General features: G+C 44.1%; 2 protein-coding genes across 5 annotated transcripts; one reads left to right on the top strand and one right to left on the bottom strand.

Moving 5' to 3' along the window:
- The first annotated feature begins 338 nt into the window (after positions 1-338).
- Positions 339-17,059, top strand: raf1b (Raf-1 proto-oncogene, serine/threonine kinase b). Of its 4 annotated transcripts, XM_028999546.1 has the most exons (19): positions 339-487; positions 1,181-1,287; positions 8,616-8,842; positions 9,106-9,218; positions 10,183-10,285; positions 10,393-10,550; positions 10,837-10,926; positions 11,887-12,040; positions 12,223-12,342; positions 12,914-12,938; positions 13,037-13,143; positions 13,457-13,574; positions 13,681-13,765; positions 14,609-14,785; positions 15,160-15,206; positions 15,309-15,427; positions 15,505-15,636; positions 16,023-16,157; positions 16,232-17,059. In XM_028999546.1, exons 3-19 carry the CDS (start codon positions 8,642-8,644, stop codon positions 16,370-16,372), a joined length of 2,025 nt encoding a protein of 674 aa, XP_028855379.1. In that variant the 5' UTR covers positions 339-487; positions 1,181-1,287; positions 8,616-8,641; the 3' UTR covers positions 16,373-17,059. The 4 variants fall into 4 exon arrangements, 3 of the variants coding, with proteins under 3 accessions (XP_028855379.1, XP_028855378.1, XP_028855381.1); XR_003751494.1 differs by lacking the exons at positions 339-487; positions 1,181-1,287 and adding an exon at positions 2,699-2,884 and having other exon boundaries at positions 16,060-16,157; positions 16,232-16,371; XM_028999545.1 differs by lacking the exons at positions 339-487; positions 1,181-1,287 and adding an exon at positions 2,707-2,884.
- Positions 16,962-24,340, bottom strand: mkrn2 (makorin, ring finger protein, 2). Its single transcript, XM_028999549.1, has 8 exons — positions 24,247-24,340; positions 23,810-23,938; positions 23,392-23,579; positions 22,998-23,302; positions 22,588-22,802; positions 20,448-20,558; positions 19,320-19,464; positions 16,962-18,692 (listed from the first exon to the last, which is right to left on the bottom strand). The coding sequence occupies exons 1-8, from the start codon at positions 24,276-24,278 to the stop codon at positions 18,543-18,545; spliced, it is 1,275 nt and encodes a 424-aa protein (XP_028855382.1). The 5' UTR covers positions 24,279-24,340; the 3' UTR covers positions 16,962-18,542.
- Positions 24,341-24,379: the final 39 nt, after the last annotated feature.

The following is a 24,379-nucleotide window of genomic DNA, read 5'->3' as shown; positions in this document are numbered from 1 at the left end:
TCATCTGCGCTCGCCACGCTCTCCCACTTCCTCGGCCATGACGCCCTCTGGCCATTGTTGTGTGAGAAGATGAATCAGAAGCATATACATACGATATATATACATATGTTACATTAAATACAAAATATATAAACTGCAATAGTTACGATATCAGTTCTTTTTTCTTCCTCCTAGTATTATTATGATTGCATCATTAATGAAAATGGTCATGTAAAAAATGGTAACTGATGGTACTATTTCAACAATCGAGATTGATTCAGGAGGGAAATTAATAGTTCTATTTGTTGGTTTCTACCTTTTGTGTGTGTGTGTGTGTGTGTGTGTGTGTGTGTGTGTGTTTTGTGTGTCTGAGAGAGAGAGAGACTGTCGGTCTCCTCCTGTGACTCTGAGCTTTTGCAGTGGAGTCATCTTACTGATGAAGCAGAGTATCTGACCCTCCCTCAGCAGATCAATACATTACAGAGTGAAGTCGTCCTCGGCTCTTAAGGTAGTCCATGTCCTGATATCTGCTGTGAATAGCTCTGCATTGATCTCTTCCCACTGGCAATTACTTTGAAATTGTGTGAATAATTTATATGAAATAAAGATTAAGATGGCATTTTATAACATGCTTCCTTTTGTCCTGCATGTGTTTGTGAGAAATATATTCAAAATCAGCTGTCTTTACTGGTTGGTACTGGTTGTCTTTAATTTAAAGATTAAACATACATTTTGTAATTTCAGCATTTTTGTGATATTCAGAAAAACATAGTACATAAGTAGAACTAAATAAAGAAATCTAAAATATCTAATAGTAAAAGAGCATTATATACAAATTATGCAAAATTCCACGTACAAAGACATGCAAGTGATGGGGCGTGCCGCTGCATCACATTAGTTTGGTTTTCTTGCTTTGGGCCATCTTGGGTTAAATAAGATGCAAGATTGTGGGAATACCTTAAATCTCCACAGTCAGACCTTACCAACCCCACCCCGGTCTCCCAGCCATGTGAGTCCAGTACAGCGCTTCCCTGGGATTTGCCCTGGGAGCTTTTGGCATTTGTCGGCAGGCTGAAAACTGCCTCTGTGTTATAGAGCCAGGGCATACTCAGCATTGCATTCAGAAGTCAAGAGCAACATGGATAATGAAGAGGAATTTGGATCCAATTTGGTTTATTTGAAATAACAATTTGTGTTGTAGATGGAAAGGAAGTAGATGGACGTCAGTACCGACTCACCGCTTTACCGTGGTCATCTGCAATGGAGCAGTCATTTCTGGAGCCAACGGTCCTAATCCTGCTGCCTTAGGTGAGGGCACTTCTTCATTTAAAATAATTAATCGATGTTACTAATAGACTCAATGGCAACTGATTTATTTCACAATGTTTCATCAGTCTTCAAATGTTTATTGAACCAACTTCCCCCCAATGTGTCGGTGTGCGCAACCAAAAGTAGGTCGTAGCTGGACTATTTATTAATATATGGGTTATTTCTAGTAAATTGGTCAGCCACGGCGACCCGCGGCGCAGTGCGCATTACAGCCGCAAGGTGGCAGCGTTTGACCAATGGCTGTTCTCGGTCTCATGGCTGACTCAACAAGGTTCCAGATCCAGGCTCAGCTTTTAAACACTGGTGGTTAGTGCAGGTGTAGAAGGCTGACCTGGAACCTCTTCTGTTGCTTGATTTAAGCGTCATTGCGTGCAATTAATAATACATTTACATGCATGGCCCGGAGAGGCAGTGCTGCAAACCTGTACAAACCTCCCTATGTACTGGCGATAGTAAACCTGTTATGCAAATCCACCAACCGTAGGCATGCCATGTACTCAGTACCTTTGAACCAAATAATCTGAGAGCTGGGCATTCGCCTGTGGGTGCTCTGCCCTATTCATGAACATAACTTCAGGTTAAATGTCAGGTTTCTCATGACCAATAAAGAAGATTACAGGGAACTAAAGGGTCCAGTCTGCTTCCATTTAAGACGGAGATGCAATAAATCCACAGAAGGATAAGCTAAAGCTCTGTGTTTTTCTCTGTTGCGTCTATGCATGTGGTTCCCCAAATATATGACGGCAATCTATGCTGGAGTTTGGAGGGATCCGGTTGCAACCTCTGGCGTCGAGCGGGTTGAACGTAGTTCAGGCCGGGTTACAGCTTCACTAAAATTGCATTTGACTGCACCAAGCACCACTCCTGCAGCGACAGCGACCCCGCAGAATTTCTTTTTAGTCCAGCCGTACCATAAAAGAGGCTCAGAGCATCATTACCAGTCTAACTGCAAGTATAAGTGAAAACTGGCTGGTTGGAGGTGCCAGGAAACACTGACCTGACCAATATGCTCCCTGCAAACTAAATGTAGAAGGATGGATGCACGTAGCTTCTAGACAGATTTTTTGATGCAAACAATGATGTGCCTGATCTGGGATCTGCAGAACCTCAGCTGCATTACCAGAAATTCCTGCCAGTAATGCAAATTGTGTCACCGCCCAGAGCTAATATTACCTTAATAAAGAAATTACTTGGCTACAATAACAATGATCCTTTACTAGTCCCACAAGTGGGAAATGTACAATATTATGATATGCACATTAACAATACGGGGTGTGGGGGGTGGGGATGAAACAACCAGATACATTTAAATAATTCAGGCTATTGTGACGTAGTAAAGACGTTTACGGTTAACGACGACAATTTTGCGACAATTTTGTGACACGAACGAAAGTTCCCCCCCACCGTCCTCTTTCCCCGCACCGGGCGGAGAGCGTGGAGGGGGGGCGGACGGACGTCCCGCCGAATCCGCCCGTGGGTCACGCGTGTTCGGCGAGCGCGATGACGTCACCGACCGACACTTTCTTCAGCAGGCGACGGCCATGGCGGAGTAGCAGCGGCCCCGCAACTTTCTCCGGTGAGTAGCGGGCCTCCCCCCCCGGCGACCTCCGCGCCACTTACTCGCTCGCTCGCTCGCTCGGTCGGTCGGGTTAGTTGGAACGCGCCATCTTGTCACGTTCGGGTCGGTTTAGCGCGGCGGTTCCCCCGCTGACCCACCGGCCGAGTTTTTCCACAGAAAACTCTTTAAAAAAAAAAAAAAAAAAAAAAAAAAAACTTCGGTTCCGTCGAAAACATGAATAAAATAATTAAAAAGTTTCCTACGCGGCGTTGTTACTTTAACACACGTCTTTATTTTTTAAAGTGTGTTTATGAGTTTGTAACTAAACCAAACGAAGTCGGTGTGTAGTATAATTTGCCTTCGTGTTCGTGTCTGTTGTAGTAAGTGGCTTTACTTTCCCACCACCGTCTACTTTTCTCCCCGAAACGTGTCCTGTGGATTTAATAAAACCTGTTGCCGTGCTCGTCTTCGTACGTGGGTTGGAAACGCATTGGGTGAAAAGACGTGCCTGCTGCACGACTCGAGTGCTGCCGTGGAGCTAATCCACGAAGGGTTTCTGAACTAGAACAAGACCTGAATCCTAAATATGGAGGGGTGTTTTTTTGTTTTTTGGTTTTTTTTTTTTTTTAGGGGGGATGTTTTGGGCGAACTACTCGATCAAGGACGTGGGTGCGTGCAGAAACTTGGAGGTCCATTCTATCAGATCTTATGGTTGACCAGAAAACCCCCCAAAGCAAAACACTTTTTTTTTTTTTTTTGCTCCAGAAGCAGAGTGTGCAAGGACATTCAGTGCAAATCAGTTTTATTTATCTATTTTTGTTCTTTTTTTAAAATAATCTACTTCTCGGGCGCCGCTGTCCCACATTGCAGATCTTCGTGCAGGAAAAGGCATTGCACAGGGGATTTAAGAAAGGCTACGCTGATCCTTGTATCTTTTCCGGAGGAGTAGGAAGTTGAACGTGGGTGCAGGAGCACGGCCCGACCTCAACCTGAAGCCTGAAAGTGAAATCCGCGTCTGGTGACGGCGATCTGTTCAAATAAAACGCCTTGTCTCTAAGCAGCTGTTACTATTACTGTAAATGTTGCCAGGTCACAAGGTTATTTATTGGCCCATGTGCCGCTGACATGTTTATTCCCCTTTTTTTTTCGCCCTTGTTTCAGTTTGCAACACACTGTAAGTTCCTCCAAAAATGCTTGTCAGTCTTAAACACCCCCCCCCCCCCAACACACACACACACACACACACTCTCCTTGTCCGTTCTCCGCCTAAAGCCACACAACAGAACCTCGCAGGCGTGCGTTGCTCTTTCATTCCAGCCTGTCTGCTGGTCTAAATATTTCTTTTGTTACTTGAGCAGGGCGAAACGGTCGCTGCGCACCACGCTGGATGATTTGCATGGTCTGACTTGTTTGCCTGAGATGTAAAATGCCGCCTCGCCCACTCTGGACCTGTGGTGGACGGGTAACCGTTGCTTCGGGCCTGCAGGAATGTTCTCCGACCGTTCTGGTGTCAAGCTCTCTGTGCTGTGGACCACGTCAATCTTCTTAAATAAGAAACTTTCCAGCTTGCCGTAAGCAATAGTATTATATGCATTTCGGCCCATGGTGCCCAACAGTGGGACCACAAGGACACAAGTGTCTGCAAAAGGCCTGCAAAGAGCTTTATTTGTTGTCTAGAACAAAGTTGGTGATCCCAGTGCATTTTATTTTACTTGTCTCAACAGACCATCCGCTTTAAAGGGAGATTTTAGATTTAAGATGAAAGATTACGATTAATCTGTTTTTCAGAAACAGTTCTCTTGTCTGCAGGTTTCAGAAGAGCTTTTTTCTTGCTCAACCCACACTTTTATGTTTTTTTTTTTTTTTTTTTGGTTCATGGTAATGGCAACAACCAGTAGAGCAAGTTCCTGCTTAAAAATGCTCACTTACTGGGTGTTCGGTGGATATTTATAACAGACCTTCAGCCAAAGATCATCTGTCACCTATCTGGAGTCAAACAGATGTTTCTGTATCGCGTAACTCGTTGCGAAAGAACAAGTGCACGGCCTGGCTCACTGATGCTCGGTCATCTTATTATGACCAGATTAGATATTTGTACTAGATTGCACGTGGCTGTTTTAGGGCCCAGTGGCTGCTGTTCGGTTTGTCTACATTTATAGGCAGCTGAGCTGGGAAAGTGATGCCTTGGTGCAAATGCAGATGTGCAGTGACGTTTACGCTGCAAGCCACTGCTATTGTGTTTAATCCAGGTAAGCACTACATTTTTGACAAATAGTCATTCCTATTTGTCTTTGTGAACAGAAGTGCAATGACTTTCAAATAGCATTTTGACTATACAGTGTTTAACTGGTGCTAATCACCTCTGTGCTGCTATGGGCAAATGAATACAAATGTTTTGCTGATTTAATTTTCTCATTGTTGATTAGCACTGCAAGTGTTTCAGAATGTATTGGAATTAAAATTCCAGTGTATTTATATCAGTTAGTTCTGAAGTTGAGCTTTATTGTCATTTCAGCTACTTACATGTTAGACAGAAATTAGTGAAACAAAATAACGTTTCTCCGGAACCTGGTGCTGCATGTAACACTTTAACAATGAAACAAATTTACATACTGACATAAAGTGCACGTGTGCGACACAAACAAACTGGCAAACAGGGAACACAGACAGTGCGAGCATAACATATAATTAAAAACATTATATGTTTTTAAATGTACGAAGTAAAATAGTGCAAATACTGCTGTGCAAAATGCAACTGTGCAATAACCGATAATATTACTCAATATAACAGAGGTAGTGTGAGTGTGTGTGTGACAGTCCAGAGTGGAAAGTCCCTGAGTGTTCAGGTGTCTGATGGCCTGTGGGATGAAGCTGTTGCAGAGTCTGGCAGTGAGGGCCCGACTGCTTCGGGACCTTTTTCCGGATGGTACGAGGGTGAAGAGTGCATGTGAGGGGTGTGTAGAGTCCTTCACAATGCTGGTGGCTTTCTGGATGCAGCATGTGTGGTAAATGTTCGTTATGGAGGGAAGAGAGACTACACTGTAGGGACTTGCGGCCTGATACGGTGCAGTTATCAAACCAGACAGTGATGCAGCTGGTCAGAATGCTCTCAGTGAGTCCTTCTATAGAAGGTGGTGAGGATGGGTGGTGGGAGATGGGCTTTCCTCAGCCTCCGCAAAAAGTAAAGATGCTGCTGGGCTTTCTTGGCTTTCTTGTGATTAGTTGAAATGTTCCAACTTAAATATCATTAAGTATTACTAGTGGTGGGACCAATTCCATTGGTGATGCTTTATTGGTATGTTGGTATGTAGTATTGCCTTATTGAAGTTTGTGGAATACTTGAACGTGTGAGAATCACATCTTTTTATTTGGTTGAACTGAAAGAAAAATCCCACCACAGCAGTTATGTTATGTACAGAACATTATTCTCTACTGTTTCAAAATGCAGTGACCCTAACCCTTCTTCATTTAAAAAAAACAAGTTTTTCTTCATCGTAACATATGTTAACGGTATTGTTATGTTATGTTAATATTTTGAGTTTCAGGATGCGGGCTCATTAATGCCCCTAGCTGGGACTATTCATCAGATTTGCTGAAACTTAATTCTCATTAAGTGCCTTTATTGTTGCAAATTTTTGCATGTTCTCATGTTTTTTGAGGAAAAGAGAATTTAATTAAATTGATTTATGTACCCCAAAAACTTTATTGCTTTGCACCAACAGTGGAAGGACTGAGGCAGTTTAGCATTACTATTTATTAGGAGTGTTAGAAAATACTGATACAGCAATATATCTCGATATTTTATGTGGACATCACAAATTTAGTCCACCAGGTGGTGGTGTTGAGCGTTTTCTTTAGTGAGGTCAGTAGAGATGAATCAGCATGCGACTACGACCTCCATTCCTGTAGGTGGTGCTGTACAGCTATGTACTTTGACTACATGCTTGGCGTTTCAGGCAGAGTGACAGATCAATCACAGCTTCTTGTATTTCAGCTCTCTTTTTATATTTTCAGTGAACAATACTACAATATATTGTGATACAATTGTATCATGAGATGCTTGCCAATATGAACCCCTACTTATTATCAGCGGTGATTGGTTGCTACAGAGCTATGCTACAGAGTAATTTTTTTTGAGTTAGCTGAATAAGTAATGTATTTCTAATGAATTTCCAATTATGAAAAAGCACTGCAGAACATCTCATTTGCCCTCTTCGCTGCCTCTGATGTGAAGTATGGCGGAGGTCTGTACGGGATCTCTTCCGGCCGCGCGCCTGCCTGCAAATGAATATTTAATTGGCTCTTTAAGTGTTCTGCGAGGCCCTTTTTTCCCCCCCTGCTGCGTGCGAATGGCCCTGTGGCCCCGTGCCATTCCGCTCCAACACTCACACAAGCTGCCATTTACCGTACGACCCCCTCCGCTGAAAAATGCCAGCCGCTGGCCAGTAATGAAGGTCGACTCCTTTGCCTGAAGAAAGACATTTTCATCGCCACAGTGTTTGTTTAGCTAAAAAGCAGGGTTGGTTTGGGTGAGTGTGAAAGACATTCAGGCGGTGTTTGTTCTTGGACTGAAAGCAGCACGTTGTAGGCAGCACACTTACGACACAATCCAGGCTATAATATGATGTGTACTGATGGAATTCTGTTAATAATATTCAATTTCGATATGTACTCGTATGTTTTACTTTTTAATTTCCAGCTGCTAGAGTAATACCACGCTGGTATGGTTTCCCCGGGCCTACCGCTCACTTGTTTTAGTCATGAATCCAGTGTAAGTCTAGTCTTCCCAAGACTTGAAGAGTTGCAAAATCCACTGTACCATGCTGCCTTGGCAAGGCCCTCCGCGCCCCTTTGCCCACATTTCTCCTCCTCCTCCTCCTTCTCCTCCGAGTGAATAGCAAGGCCGGGGTTCACTGAAGGTTCAGTCCCACCGCTTATGAGCCCGTGGTCTGGTGAGCAGTGGGAGAGGTGGCCTGGCTCTCAACCAGTAGCCACAGTCCTGTTCCGTGGCACAGAATCATCTGTTGGAGCCAATGGACGTCGCTGAGGACCGAAGACAATTAGCTGAGAGCAGATCGGAGCATAACCTGAACCTGAGCAATAACAGAAATGCCACCTGGTGCCATGAACCAGCACTGGAATATTTCGGCAGCAAAATATGTTTCTCACAGGACTGTGAAAAGTTGTTGCATGTGCCTTTAACTGCCTGTCGTGATATGAATATTCATGTTGCAGTTAATTGCAAATTATTAATAGCATGTCCCTTTCAATTAAAAGCATTGGTAATGTCCGTGAATTAGTGCAACACCACAGAGCATGTAAAAATTATTTAATAACATGATCGCTCATCTGCCATCCATATCATATTATTGAAAGTTGAGGCTCTTGGGTTTTTTCTTTTTCATCTGTGCAGTTACCCCTCCTTCTTTCAAGGGACGGAGGAGGTTTAAGATTAATTTATAGTTGAGATTATTTATTGTGTCTGTTTCCTGTGTATATCAATATCTATTATTATTAATTACAAAATATGTAGAAAATGACTATAATGGGTGGTATTGTTTATCATGTTTATTAAGAGATTCTTACCTAGTGTGTGTAAGAATAGCGAATTAGGCGATATTAAATGTTTAGGCTATATTATTGTTTAATGTAAATGTCCACAATAATGGTAGTATTTGATACCAGCCCTCTGGATCCCATTGATGCATTGAAGAAGCTGTTTACTGACCTTGTCCCATCGCAATCCTAGATCACTGAAAACGGCTGCCTGTCTCAATGGAGCAACTTCAAGGAGCCTTTAAAACGCTCAGCAACGGCTTTTCGCTGAAGGACTCAGTTTTTGAGGACACCTGCCTTTCTCCAACCATCATCAAGGGCTTCCCCTACCAGCGACGTGCATCAGACGATGGGAAGATCCCTGACTCAAAAACGAGCAGCACCATCCGTGTTTATCTGCCTAACAAACAGCGGACAGTGGTAGGCCATTTCACTCGGGGAGCCTAAATGTTTTTTATTTGTAGCCTAGTGGGTAACACACTCGCCTATGAACCAGAAGACCCAGGTTCAAATCCCACTTACTACCATTGTGTCCCTGAGCAGGACACTTAACCCTAAGTTGCTCCAGGGGGACTGTCCCTATAACTACGTTCTTGATAAGGGCGTCTGATAAATGCTGTAAATGTCATACGTTTATATATTATTACTTGAAATTGGAAGAATAACGCCTAAATAATCAACAGGTGAATGTGCGTCCTGGAATGACCTTGCACAACTGCCTAATCAAAGCCCTGAAGGTCAGAGGGCTTCAGCCAGAGTGCTGCGCTGTCTTCCGACTGCATCAGGGACACAGAAGGTATATGTGCATGCTTACATACATACATACAGTGATCTGCCATAACATTATGACCATATAAAATTGAGTAAGTGCCCCTTTTGCCACCGAAACTGCCCCGACCCATTGAGGCATGGGCTCCACTGGGCTGTTGAAGGTATGCTGTGTTATCTGGCTTGAGGTTGCAAGCAGCAGATGCTTTTATTTGCAAGGTGGTTCCATGGATTATACTAGTTTTTCAGCATGTCCCACAGATGCTCGACTGGGATCTGGCGGTCACCTCAAACTCTGTTCCCCAAACCATTTTTGCAATGTGTTATGGTGTATTACCCTGCTAAAAGAGGGCACTGACGTTGGTATGTACTGTGGCTGCACCCCTCAAAGAAGCTGCCATTTTAGAGATGCTATGGCCCAGTCATCTAGGCACCACAACTTTGTTGTGATCAAGGTCTTGAATCATTATGGTTGTCCATTTTTCTTCAAGCACCAAATGGCAAATATATGCCACCCATTGCCAGATGACATTCAGGTAGAATGCATTTGCACTGATTGAATGACAATAAACTGATCTGATAATATCTGTAGTTTAATGTAATGGATGATTTGTGTATAGGCCAGTGGGATAGTCATGTGAGCCTTCACCATGCGTATTCACTGTGATTTTAGAGGCATATATTTGTTTAAATCATTCTTTCAGAGCCACCGTAAACACTGCATGTTGCTTTTAAGCCCTCAAAGCTCAGTCTAGTGTTTGGTGTCTGGTCCCCAGTTCCTTGATACTAATGGGCCATGCAGAGAATAATAAACACAAAACTATTTGCATTAAGTGGATTGCTCAGCATGACCAAGAGTGAGATTTAATGTTCATCTGAGATGCAGTTAAGGCCGGTTTCAGCTGTAAAACTAGAGTATGATGAACTATATGACTGCCGATTTGCACAGTTATTACTCTTGTGGAAAAGATTTGTGGGTTGTTTTGATGCAGCAAAAAGACCCGTGTGGATTGGAACACCGACTCTACCTCACTCATCGGCGAGGAGCTGCTGGTGGAAGTTCTAGATCATGTTCCTCTGACCACGCACAACTTTGTGAGTGCTTTTCAGATCTTACCGATTCCTGGTCACACTTTGCAGGAGACACACCCAAGGTGGAATTTCACACATTCTTTTTTTCTATGTTCTATTTTCTCCCCTAGGCTCGGAAGACATTTTTGAAACTGGCTTTCTGTGATATATGCCAGAAGTTTCTTTTAAATGGGTTCCGGTGCCAGACATGTGGATACAAGTTCCATGAACATTGCAGCACCAGGGTTCCCACCATGTGTGTGGACTGGAGCAACATCCGCCAGCTTTTGTAAGGCTACGTGCTTTTTTTTTTTTTTTAGATCCTTATCAATGAAAATGAACTCAACCATTGAAGCGTAGACCTTTTATTTTTACCTATTTTATTTATTTATTTTTAACATGATCTCCCACTAGCTTTCATTCCATATGGAAAACGCATCAAGACAAGTGCCATATTCAGGCCACATATTAATATCCAGTTAGATTAGCATTTCAGATCCACATGCATGAATTATAAGCCACAAACAGGGAAAACCCAAATGGGTCAGGTTTGTGTCTCTTTTTCACTATTTCAGGCAGTTCCCCAACCCTGGTGAAGGTGGTCCATCCCTTCCTTCATTCCCGGCTCGCCGGGTGCGAGACTCGCTGTCTAGATACCCTGTAAGGTGAGGTTCTTGATAACTTCTCATTTCTCACTGCGTGGATTCAAAATGTCAAAGAAAAGTATAAAGCTCTCTTATTAACTGATGCTGCAGTTTTGGTAAATATATATATATTGCAAATAATACCAAGAATTCACTGGAAATCTGATTATCTGACATTATGGGACATCATGAGAGATGCTGGGCCTGATTCGGACTTCAAATATGGTCTCTGTCCCTGTATTAGGTTATTATGTAGAATTATGTCATTAAACCATAATGTATGGCGTCAGGGTGACAGTGAAAGGAAGGCACTGTGGAGAAGACTGTCTGATGCCATTTAAAAAAAAAAGTTATTTTCTTGAACCCCGCACAAGACACGTGAACAGACACGCTCAACCCTTAAATGTCAGCCGGAGTGGAGAGCATGTGCTCAGCTGTCCCAACTTCCTCTTTTGTTGCTTTCCATGCAGCGGGTCAGCAGATGACAACATCAGCAGAGCAGACGGTCAGTCACAAGGATGCAGAGTGCTGCTTACGCCGCTGAGACGCAGCGTTTGCCAGTGAGCGTGTCCAGCAGAATGCACTGTAGCTTGTCTAAGCATCCTGTCAAAGATACCCGCGTAAACTTGGTTCATTACAGCTACAGCCAAATGGAGAGACATCGGAGAGCCTTTACGCTATACACTTGAAGTGCAGTGTCCATAAACTCTCACCATCCACAGTATGGATCCAGTGGGCTTCTCCACCTGGCTTTTACTGTAGCTAAACCGAAGTCCCCGCACCCTTCTCCCTGACAAAGGGCTGAGCGTCCAGTGTGTGCCCCACAGATTCTCAGGGGTGGTAATTGTATTCTATTAGGTTTAGGCGGGCTGACAACGCAGTGAGAAACTCCTGTGTGGAAAAAGGACTTCTTGTTTCTGTTTTTTTTTTTTTTTTCTCCCCCCCTCCTCTTCACATCATTCTCTCCCCTCGCCTCTGCAGCTCTCATCACAGACATTCGACACCCCATGCCTTCAACTACATCACTCCCTGCCCCCCCTCTGCGGGCGCGCTCTCCCAGAGACAGCGGTCCACGTCCACACCCAACGTCCACATGGTCAGCACCTCACTTCCTGTGGACGGCAGGGCCATTGAGGTAATACAGTGGCCCCGGGTCTCCCACAACCGGCCTGGCTTCTTCACCTGCCTCATTTGCAGTGTTGCTTTCCTGCTATTTTTTTCCCTTTGTGCTTTTCTGTTTTTCCTTAATTCTGCCAAATTTCCTCTCCTTTTTTGCCCTTCTTCTGTGCTGTTGTGACCTGGTTTGATGGGTTATAGCTAGATAGCCTGAAAACCTCTGCTACCTCTTGGTGTCAGCGGTTTTGCCAGAAGAGAGGAGTAGGTCCTGTCAGTTTTTCCAACCCATTTTATGAGGCCAACCAAGAAGACCCTGGGAAGGTCAGGAGTGGCAGCACTCAGCCTCGCTCAAATCCTTAATCTCAGTTCTTCTGTAGATATATTGTTGCTCACTTCTGGTTATCTGTCTGATTTTTATCAATGCAGTAGCTAAATTTACTGGCTAAATTTAAAGAACATTTTGTTTGTGTATACATTTTTTTTAACGAAATATAAATACAGGTCTGAATCAGTGGGTTTGTAAAATATCATGTTCTTTATATTACTGATCACATGACATAAATAAAAAAAAAAATTAAATCAAAATCCAATAGTCACAATCAACTTTTATTACCAGAAATTGTTAAAATCGCAAAATACAACAATGTTAGAAGCGTATGCTCATATGATGCTCAGACTTTTACTGTTGATGTCAAGGCCACAGCAGTGGTTCTCAGACCTTTCATTGATAACATGCTGAAGAAGGACAGGGAATGGCTGCCATAGCAATAGAAAGGTGTTTAGTTGCAGTCTCTTATTTCTTCTGGAGTGGTCCCTTGTGGCACATTCATGATTCAAAATGTGTGATGTATTTGTATTTAGAACATTTCTAACGTTTTCTCTCTTTTTGCAGGATGCTTTAAAAGGTCAGGAAACAGGTATGGTCTTTTTTTTCGTTCTGTGATTAGACCTTTTCTCAATTTCTGCTGTTGTTCCGACGTTCCTGTTGACATTTTCTCCTCTAACATGGTTGCAGGGAGCCCCCTAAATCTCAGTCCGACTGGGTGGTCTCAGGCTAAAACCCCGGCCCCCATGCAGAGGGAGAAAGCTGCCTCTTCAAGCACAGAACCGAAGAACAGAATTGTGAGTTGCACTGTGAATGTTCAGTCATGCCTACAGAGATGTAATGAGGCGTTCTATCTCCCAGCCCAATACAAACTGGCATTTATTAAACCCAAACTGGGTTTAATATGGACTATGGGGAGACATTGAAGTCAAACATAATTTATAATCATCAAAATAAATGTTTTCTTCTTTACCCTACCCACACTTTCACAACTTTTCCATGCTCTGTTACACCTTTTCATAGTGTCGTGGTGTCAATCTGAGTATTCGAAAGATCGTTTTCTGAGCTGAGTTTTATGACTGATTTTGGAAATCCTTCTGTGCTTTACAGCGTCCAAGGGACAAGAGAGACTCCAGCTACTACTGGGAGATAGAGTCCACAGAGGTGCAGCTCCATTCCCGAATAGGTTCCGGATCCTTTGGGACTGTCTACAAGGGGAAGTGGCACGGTCAGTTGACCAGTCTTACAACATACAGGGATGCGTTTTCCTGTGACTTGTCCTTGGCTGCTCTTTCAATTTTCAATTTTTTTTTTCCCCCTTCCCTTCCCCTCAGGTGACGTGGCAGTGAAGATTTTAAAGGTTACCAATCCCACACCAGAGCAGTTCAAAGCCTTTCGCAATGAGGTGGCTGTGCTCAGGTGAGGTCGGTGAGAACCATGCTGGTGTTTAACTGGTTAAATTTACAGACTGCAGACTTCTGTTGTGTGCTTGGGGATCAGTGTTGGCCACATTACATTTAGAATTAGGTTATAGTTACTGGTTACTTTCAAAATGTTACAGCACTATAAAAGTAACTACTTACCAGGGAAAGTAACTGAAAATGTTAAATTATATTAAATTGTGGTGGGCGTGGCGCCTTCTCCTTCATTAGTGGAGCTCACATTAGTGCACCTGGGTTTGAGCTGCTATCAACTTCCACCTTCTTGGACACTAGTTTTGATGACTCATGAGATGATGAGAGGAGACGTGGATAAAGGGCATAATCTACATTTAAAATGAACATTATTACAAAGGGCAAGTCAGGTCTGTATATCCACGGTAAAAACGCTGCTTTTGTGCTCTCCTTTGCTGAGTCTCTCCTGCACCCTGGCATACCAGGTTGTCTTGCCTCTCCCCTCAACAAAGAAATGTAAAAAGCTTTAGCTGTTCCTGTGGCTGATGTAAACATCTTAATTACAGTAACTCACCACGTTTTAATGATGGAAACAGTAATTGGTTAGATTACTCCTCACTGATTTTTTTTTTTTCCCTCAGTACCTTTTGTTATTGTAACACTTATTCCCATTACTGTTAGGGACATGCATCACTTTTATAGTTCATAGTGGACAAAGTGGGAGTGACCGTGTCAACCTGCCACTTTAAATACAGTATTTAAACCATGAGGCATTAATTTCCTCTGGTTACATTTTTTTATATTGTAACATGCTCAGTAAATGCTGTTCATAGATGTTAATGTGCCACATTTCTCTTCTTGGCCGTAGGAAAACACGACATGTCAACATCCTGCTGTTCATGGGATATATGACTAAGGACAACCTGGCCATTGTGACGCAGTGGTGTGACGGAAGCAGCCTATACAAGCACCTGCATGTGCAAGAGACCAACCTCCAGATGTACCAGCTTATCGACATAGCCAGGCAGACGGCTCAGGGCATGGAGTAAGTTTATCATGATGGTGAATTTGAACCTTGGTGATCGGTTTGTGTTGGAATATAAAATAATCTGTTTTCCTAAATGGCCTGTCTGTTCACTAATTCACCAGAATGTAATAAACAGAACTGTGCCTTCGGTTCATTGTACTGGAAAAACACACGTATACAATGTTCTATCTGTCCTCTTCAGCATGTGATCCTTTTAAGAAATGACACACTTAAAGGGACTTTAGGGCCACTTTGCATTTGTTATAGAGCACTTATTTTTAGGATATTTATATGTAGTCACCTCATAAAACAACTGACAACATACAGTGAATATACTGTTTCTAAAAAAAAATAATAATAATAAATTCTCTCTCTCTCTCATGTCCATCAAGTTATTTGCACGCAAAGAATATCATTCACCGGGATATGAAATCCAACAGTATCCTTTATTTACATCAAAGATACCACATTCTGCATAAACACACAAAAACAGGTTTGAGGTCACTCATCGAGGAAAGGTCTCTTTAACGTCCATGTGCAGATATTTTTCTTCATGAAGGTTTGACTGTGAAGATCGGGGACTTTGGTTTAGCTACAGTAAAAGCCAGGTGGAGTGGTTCTCATCAGGTAGAGCAGCCCACCGGATCCATACTGTGGATGGTGAGTTTTTTTTTTTCTCTAAATTGTTCCAAATTCTAAAAAACAATTGTTCAACCTTTTTTTTTTTCCCTTCACAGGCTCCTGAGGTGATTCGGATGCAGGATAACAACCCCTACAGCTTCCAGTCAGATGTGTATTCCTATGGCATCGTCCTCTATGAACTGATGACAGGGGAACTGCCCTATTCCATGGTTGGCAATAGAGACCAGGTGGTTATGGAATCTCACATGTTGGGGCTTTTTGCTTGAACTACTTGTGTGTGGAGAAATAGCTGAATTTTCAGAATAAATGACAACACTGAAGCCAAATTTGAGCATATTTTTCATCTGCTGCTGTAATATGCTGAATAAATGACAGCCTCTATAGGCCTAGATACCCAAATACAGGCGGCTCAAACTCCTGAGAGACACAAATGTGCTTGCACGGAAGCATCATTCATAAAGTGCTCATGAGAATGCAACAGGTTTCACAAAAAGTCAGCATTTGCTGAACGGCCGGTGCTAACACAATATGTACGACCTCTCTTAGTAACAACAATCATTTGTTAAATGTTGCAGCATTTCGTTAAATTCATTAAACCACCTGCTTGTTCCAGATCATCTTCATGGTAGGCCGGGGTTACTTATCTCCAGATCTCAGCAAACTGTATAAGAGCTGCCCTAAAGCCATGAAGCGGCTTGTGGCCGACTGCATCAAGAAGTGTAAAGATGAGAGGCCACTATTTCCACAGGTAAAATTCAATTTTTTTTTTTTTTTTTTTGAGTAATAGATCCGTGATTTATTTGCTCTCTACTGTCCACCCAGATTCTGTCATCTATTGAGCTCCTGCAGCACTCCCTCCCCAAAATCAATCGCAGTGCGTCTGAGCCATCTCTGCACCGGGCTACCCACACCGAAGACATCAACGCCTGCACTTTGACCTCAACACGGCTTCCTGTCTTCTAAAAAGCCACCATTTTGACTCCCCAACCCCAAAGCTGAACGCCAAAGTATCCTCCGAATTTGGAGACCCTCCCCAGAAATTAGTATTGCGATGAACTCCAAACCGTGGTGCATTATTAATGTGCTATGCAGCAGAGCCGTTGTGACGAGGCTATTATCTCTGGTCACACGAACGCTTCCTGCTTTTAATAAAGAGCATTGTTCTGTAGAAGGATGTTACCATTTTGTTTAGTAAAACTTCATACTAATCTAGTATTAACACAGTTTATTTTAAGCACGAATGATTGCAGCAGGATATATCACAGACTTTTTTTTCCTCTTCTTCTTCCCTGTTGATGCAGTCTTCTCTTGGTAGCTCAAGACGATGACTTGAGAGCAAAAAATGTAGCAAAAAATGTGCTTGGGTTCTCTGAGCCAGTTACACAAATTGAGTGATTGCTGAGAATTGGTAGATGTACAGATCCAATTTATGTTTAACCAAGTTTTTTTTTTTTTTTGTGGCAACTGATCTTGCTGTGGTGAAGGCTGTACTCTTACAGGAAAGAGAGCTTCAGAACATGACCCTGTTACAGAAACGAGTAGGGACTTTGTATATTTTTGGTCTTTTATTGCTTGTCACTCGGGATAAACCTGTAAACTTCAAAGACTGTTTATCCACTGTATTTTAATAAAATTAAATTAAATACATAATTCCTTCTCTGAACATGTTTTTTATACTTGCACATTATACAAGAATTTCCCACAATTTCCATTCTTGAGAGTGCATTAAAACCATTAAATTACACAGAAGGCATCAAAGCACTTTTGCTTCTCATAATGTAATTACACGTATTTTAGTATTGGGAATCCATTGCAACCATGCATCATAAAACAACTCCCATACTTCATGTGTAATTGGGGCCCTGGGGGGGGGCACTTTGTCAATCAACTTTTATTTTTTATGAAAACTAAATAAAAATTAAAAATAATGCAGACTTTCTGGGGATGTGGGCTGAGGCCGCAGCCCTCTTGAATAATTACCACTGCAACCACAGGTATAACTACACTCACTACCACACTCACTGCTAGTCTATTACAGTCTCCTCAGTGCCACTCAACCCCTCCCCTTTTCAACATACATATATAGTTTACATAGAAACATCACGTACTGTAATAATAAATGTATTCAAGCATTATATGTAATATGGGAAACTCTGAAATGAATTTCAACACCGCTAGTACAGAGTTCAAAATTCAAAGTGCTGATTAGGGTTTCATAACCAAAAAACTAAATTCTCAGAACAGGTCTCTGCACTTGAAGAATGTGCTGACTTCCATCGGTGGCTCATCAGCTGTATACTGAAGCGCTACACAGTACCCATGATGCAAAGGGAGAAATACGTGATGCTGCCTAAACCGAATAAGTAAGTCAAGACATTAGCTTTGGCTTTGCAGTATTTCTAAACCCCACCCCCACCCAGAGCATTCTTCAGCAGAACGTTCATCTGACGGTCTGCATGGTCAACAGCAATTTGGCAAATAACGTGTTTCCATGTTTCACCGACAATCACGTGACCTTAAACCTCAAAGATCCAGAGGTCACTGTAAAGCTGTTTTTTTTTTTTTTTTTTTTTTAAATCTAAGACTGAACAGAGCCGGCCAAAACTGACCCACAGTTTTCTATTAAGGTCAAAAGAGGTACAGGGAGCGAGTTCTTTCACATAAAATGCCATGTGCATGAAAACACAGACCAGTTACAGTTTTTTTTTTTTTTTTTTCAGCCATAATACACATTGTATGTGAACCAGTCTAAAGGGCAAACAGGAATATATAGGTAATACATACACATCATATTTTTTCCTCCCCCTTGACAGTTTCAATCCTGCGCATGAGTGTCGTCATGCTAACATTGGATGCAATGCAGAACACGGGTCTCACAGAAAGTCACACCTCTCTGACAGTAATAAACTAAGTCCTCTAAAAATATAGTAGCAGCTTTCACTGAATATGTACAGAGACTCGATTTCATCTTTTCACAAAAATGTGCCAAGTAGGTTGGAAAAAAAACAAAAAAAACAAAGAGATTGACAAGTGGATGTTTTCCATTGAGTACATATGTATTGCAGGGTTCTAAACGGGGACAGTGGGGCAGCCAGTGGAGGAGGAAACTCTTGAAGTGGGGGCGGGGGCCCCATCAGTGGGGCGGAGGGGCGGCGCTCTCGCTGCCGGCGCCGGACAGCTGCATGAACAGGTCCCCCAGTTCACTGACCTCGTCATCATAGTGATGGGCGCCACGCTGCTCGCGCTCTTCGATGAAGTCCCACAGCCGTACGGAGTTGAGGAACTGCAACATGAAGCACGGGGATCAGACGTCGCGTTGTGTGTTGTCATTTAAAATGCCGCCAGCAAATGAAACGGCTGATGTGGGATAGAGCGTCTTGTCCAAATTCCAGACCGGTAGCGGGGGTAACCTTCTTTAAAAGGTGGCCCAGCTGGACTAGCAGGTTTCGCACATCAGTCAACTTCTGACCTCGTGCAGGGTGTTGAGGGAGGCAGCAGTGTTCTCGCATAAGTGCTGCTTCAAGGTTTGTGAAGCATTATGTTATCACAATTATTATAACGTTCTGTTCAAAACATCCACTCAGTGGTTATAAAGAGTCCAAGGGAATCGCAATTAATACAGGTTAATACGAGCTCATTTCTAGACAGTTCGTCAATGCGAAACGGCTTCTCTTCTGTGATGCAGGAGAGTTCCCTCGCATGAACTGCACGTTCCGGGTCTATCAGATAAAGATCACAGCACTGCGTTTGGGTTCTGTAATCTTACAGCGATCGGTGGATTCTTGTCCTTATTATGTGCTGCGCTGTCAGCGCCCTCTTGTGTGAAATGCAGTAGAAGTCCCTACATGCACTCACATTTTCGTATATATCAAGCAAGGCGATAGAAACGTGCGGTGTTGGCTGCCCTTACCCGTACGTTCCCCTCGGAGCCGAGCTGCTTGCGAGGTTTGTCCGGTTCCGCCCGTGTGCCATCGGGGTAGGCGTGCATGTAAAAACACTTTGCACCAAATGGACACGTGCCTCTGCCCTGGTCAAAGTACTTACATGGCTTCTTACTGCAAAAGAATAATAACGACACTGGGTTTATATGCTAAAAAGATTGTGCTTTAAATCAAGCAAGGGTTGATTTAAAATGTCTTTTTGGAAAGAAACAACTGAGTCAGCGACACAGCACTTGGTTCTGTCCAATAAATTCCTCTTAAAGTATATAATTTTGCACAGCAGCCAGTTTTCACAACATTGATGTAAGGTGACTTTCTAGAGCAGAATAGGCACCGTACGCACATTAATCGTGAACATTTTGTGGAAGAAATGTCTTCACGCAGAATGATAACTCTTAGACGATTAGATTATTAACTGATGACGACAGGGCCATCTAGGAACTGTGACATAATTTATGCGTTGACGCCTCGCTGCAAGGTGAGCTACGTGTTCTTACGGCCTGACTGGTAGAGCGTTCCTCAATTTGTTCTTCTGCCTCAACGGTCAGCGCTGATGAAAATGCAGCCAAAAAGCATGATAAAGTAAAAGGTTTTATCACCTGCCAGAGCTTTACAGGCTTTGAAATAAAAACACAGCACGTCAAGAAATAGTAAATACAAAAAGGTGGACAGGCTGAAACTGGGGATTCACACAGCAATGCAATAAAAATGCTCCAATGAGAAGGAGACAAACATACGCCAGATGGGCCGCCTCACATGATTCTAGCATGTCACGCGAATCAAAGGGGGCTTCAAAGGCTGGAAGATGCGGGGATGAGGAGCCTGGCTGCTGACCTTCGGGTTTCTATTTCTGGGGAGCCCTGCTGGGAAGCCCAGCTCAACCCCTCCAGTCCCTCTCACGCCATCACTGGCCCGCAGCTGACCAAAGGGCACAAGATAAGGCGGCCAGCGCTACAGATTAAGGGTTGCAATTAAATCACTCAGGCGCTGCGCTGACCGATGCAAATGCAACAGACTATAAATGATCGCTTGATGTCTTTAACCGGGATGTGGGTAATTAATTACAACATGGAGGTTTGCATGTAAACGTGGGTCACCTGACTCCAGACTTGAATTCCTCGATAAGGCGGTTCTTTTCCTCCTGATCTTCTACCCAGTACATGCTGGGGATTACAAATTCTGACACGACTCGACACTCGGGACAGGACCTGGGAGCACAAACACACAGAAGAAGTCCATAGTGTTGCCTCATTACATGACAGCATGATGCAGAACAACAATGACTGAGGGCAGCAGCCAAATCCAACTTATCATGTCCTATGCCAGAAAATGCCATTAGGTTTAAATGGAACTGCAGCTTGAGTCACCATTGCCCTCTGCTCGTTGTAAAGTAGGGCCCTTTTCCAGTGCTACTTTATGTGTGACTATCTGCTGTTGATATGTTTCCTTATAAAAGCAGAAAACACTTAAATCAAACAGACTTTACAATTATGGGTTCAGTACCACATAGAATAAATGGTCAGGGGGCACAAGCACATTTTTGTGCTCATCTTCATTTTGCACTCCTGATTCAACCTCTGTACCTGTTATCACCCAGTTCTGGAGTTGAACACGTGTGTGGAACATAGAAAGATCTAAGCTTTTCAGGACAGTTGCCACCTAGGACCAGGGTTGGTGACCCCTGCCCTGGGATAAAGCTATATCTGTTTTTACTTTTGGCTTGCTGGGGGTCGCCACAGTGGTCTCCAGTTCTCCCAGTCCTCTGTATCTTTCTCTTTCACACCAAGCACTGGAGTTGGCTCCAAGTTTTTAAGTGAAATGAGGGATTTCCGTGATGGACATTTTAAAGCACGTATATAAGTCGCTCTGGATAAGAGCATCTGCCAAATGCCATGAAAGTGAAGTGATTGTCATTGTCATTGTGAAATGTGTCCTCTGATTTTAACCATCACCCTTGGTGAGCAGTGGGCAGCCATGACAGGTGCCCGGGGAGCAGTGTGTGGGGCCGATTCCTTGGAGGATTGGGATTCAAACTGGCAACCTACAGATTACGGGGCCGCTTCCTTAACCGCTAGGCCACCACTGCCCGTAAACGTAATCACCTGGCCGTCGTCTCGTCACATCCATAAACCGCGGACCTTCATTCCTCAGGGTCTCTTCCACCTGCACCACACACTGCAGCTCACTCATCATCAACAAACATCATAGTCCATGGGGACTCCAGTCTAATCTCACCTGTCAACCTGTCCATCACCACAGCAAACAAGAAAGGGCTCAGACTATATCTAAATACTTTTTCTAATTAAGAAAGGCTTTAATCTTGCTATAATATTTAAAACTACCATCAGCCGGCTATGTAGTCACAAGTGAAGCCATTACAAAAACAAATGATAGTTTCATTATAGTACTTTTTAGCTGCACTGGTAGATTTGCAAGACCCTTCATGGTGTTAAAGGTCATGACATATTTGCTTATTTATCAGTCTTAAAGTCCCCAGAAATTTACATTTATGGCATTTATCAGACATTTATCGACTTACAATCAGTAGTTACAGGGACAGTCCCCCCTGGAGCAGTTTTAGGGTTAAGTGTCTTGCTCAGGGACACAATAATAATTTGAACCTGGGTCTTCTGGTTCATAGGCGAGTGTGTTACCTACTAGGCTACTACCACCCTTAGAAATGTCATCAATACCATTCACCAACCACAATATCTGGCAGAAACAAGAACCCGCTGGTTCTTCAGAGGCTCGCGTTACGGAGTGCTCATTTTTTTAAATCCAATCACCAAGTAACTACAATGGTTCACACGATGGGAAGCCATAATGGTTGGTGGAGATCATGCTTTTGGGGCAGTGGTGGCCTAGCGGTTAAGGAAGTGGCCCCGTAACCAGAAGGCTGCCGGTTCGAATCCCAATCTGCCGAGGTGCCACTGAGCAAGGGACCATCCCCACACACTGCTCACTAAGGGTGATGGGTTAAATGCAGAAGACACATTTCACTGTGTGCACACCATGTGCTGTGCTGCTGTGTATCACAATGACAATCACTTCACTTTATGGGTGGGAAATTCTGTGGCCGAAGCAGAATGACCTAAACACTCTTTATACCTATTCTACGATTATATACCATTTCTAGCCACTTCAGGACCATATGCTGGGGAAACCTCGTATTAATGTTAAAATTTTCATCAACCATATCAGTCCAAAGGCAAAACAAACGAGCAGCTCGGTTCTCACTTGATGATTTTGTTTTCGAACTGCTTGGCGCAGCGCCACTGGCGTATGCAGCTCAGACAGTAGGTGTGGCAGCAGCTGGACAGGATACCAAAGCGGCGCTCCGAGCGGACGGCCTTCTCGTACACCACCTCCATGCAGATGCTGCACACCTTATCCTGGCTGTGCTGGGCGGCAAAGGCCTTCTCCATGTCCACCTCAAAGGCCATCAAGCACATCTGCGGGCACAAAAGACACCTCAAATTTACAACAACTCAACCATCTCCCCGGAAATTCCATTAGCAGCCAACTGGGCACGACCAAAGATGGAAAACTGGGAAAACTGAGACATGAATTTGTGCAAAAGTAGTAATTTTTCAAGCACCAGTCACAATTTCTTGGTCTGTCAGGTGAAAAACACGACTTCAGTTCACCTTCTCGTGTGCTTGTCTCTGCTCGGGGTCATGTGGATGCAGAACCTGCAGTCTGCAAATCTCGCACATGTCTCCATGGAGATACGGGCAACTGGGGCCAAAAAGGCACTGGCCAGCCGCCGCATAAGGGCACAGTTGGGTCTGTGGTATTTCCGGGTACGAGCAGACGGTGGAGCTGTTCTCCAGGCCGCTCCTGATGGCCTCCAGGTAGGTGTGGGGCTTGACCTGCGGCCCGGGGTCCCTGTAGTCCCAGCAGTTGGGCTCCGGCCCCGCTGCGCTCTCTGCAGCTCTGTCGCAAGCTAGAGCTTCAACACAGACGGGCACAGGCAGAGTCAAAAGCGGGCCGCTGACTAACGTGGATTTACGCACTACAAGATTCCTTCAACTTGCTCACCTCGGTCTTTCAGCAGTAGTGGCTTTTTGCCTTGTCTGCTCGTGTTCGGCGTGGGCACGGGCGCTGAGACGGGGACGACCGGAGCGCTGCCTCTGCTCGGCGGGTCGCGGCCGGGCGTGCCAGAGCTACTCAGTCCCGCCGCGCCGCCTCCGCCACCTCGACCAGCCGAAGGCTTGATGTGGTCATATCTGCGGACGTCGATAAGAATTAGTACCAAGTACATCTACTCTGGGCTGCCAAACATCTAATACAAAATCTAAAAAAATATTATATGAAATGAAAGCGATTTATTTGTTGAAATGGTACTTATCCCCTCGACATTATCTGTCGTGCGAACCCCGATCAACAGTTTTCATTGAATCAGAGTGCACAGAATCTGTGCAGAAACATTAGGAAAAGTTAAAGGGTTAAAGCCTGCCTGCAGCGGTCCCCGTAGGCACACATCCCCCTCTGGAAGAATTTGCAGATCGTGGACGGTTTGCTCGTTGCGAGGTTGTGGGAGAACATGCACCTGTTTCCCTCTCGACACACGCCATGGATGAAGTACCTGAATAAAAAGGGGGAAAAAATCGCATTGCACAATTACTGCACAGGCTAAAAACAAAAAAAAAGCGACGGACGGCCGCCGTCCGTGAGATTTCGGCCGCGTAATCGTGCGTCGCGTCGCGTAAACACGCCCGCGGCCGAAACCCGACCGTAATCCCGCGTTCCGCGGCTAGCGTTAGCCGCGGAGCGCTCCGCCGGACTCGTTCCGCCGGCTTCTCCCGACACGGACCGGGCGTGAAACCGCGGCCGGGTTTGTTCGCGCGTCGTTTCTGCGCGACAGAGCGGCCGTCCGATCGTTTGCTCCTCTACCTGCAGGTGACTTGTTTTGTGGACATGTTCATTCCACCGCCACGGTCGTGTTTGTATTCCGGTCTCCTGTTCGGCGTGCAGCGGGAAAATCCGTCCCCGGTCACACTCCGGCGCTGCGCCCAAGGGTTCCGCC

Source organism: Denticeps clupeoides, chromosome 12 (genome assembly GCF_900700375.1).
Source record: "Denticeps clupeoides chromosome 12, fDenClu1.1, whole genome shotgun sequence".
Taxonomy (NCBI): domain Eukaryota; kingdom Metazoa; phylum Chordata; class Actinopteri; order Clupeiformes; family Denticipitidae; genus Denticeps; species Denticeps clupeoides.
Note: the sequence above shows the minus strand (reverse complement) of the source record. Positions and strands in the feature narration are given on the sequence as shown.

What these genes read in the sequence shown, in the direction of transcription:
- raf1b (XM_028999546.1), top strand. Translation starts at nt 8,642, where the DNA reads ATGGAGCAACTTCAAGGAGCCTTTAAAACGCTCAGCAACGGCTTTTCG. An exon ending in ACCAAGAAGACCCTGGGAAG is followed by an intron (nt 12,343 to 12,913) that starts GTCAGGAGTGGC and finishes CTCTTTTTGCAG; the next exon opens with GATGCTTTAAAAGGTCAGGA. An exon ending in AGAGGCCACTATTTCCACAG is followed by an intron (nt 16,158 to 16,231) that starts GTAAAATTCAAT and finishes CTGTCCACCCAG; the next exon opens with ATTCTGTCATCTATTGAGCT.
- mkrn2 (XM_028999549.1), bottom strand. Translation starts at nt 24,278, where the DNA reads ATGAACATGTCCACAAAACAAGTCACCTGCAG. An exon ending in TTCGAAAACAAAATCATCAA is followed by an intron (nt 20,559 to 22,587) that starts GTGAGAACCGAG and finishes TTGTGCTCCCAG; the next exon opens with GTCCTGTCCCGAGTGTCGAG. An exon ending in GAATTCAAGTCTGGAGTCAG is followed by an intron (nt 19,465 to 20,447) that starts GTGACCCACGTT and finishes ATTCTTTTGCAG; the next exon opens with TAAGAAGCCATGTAAGTACT.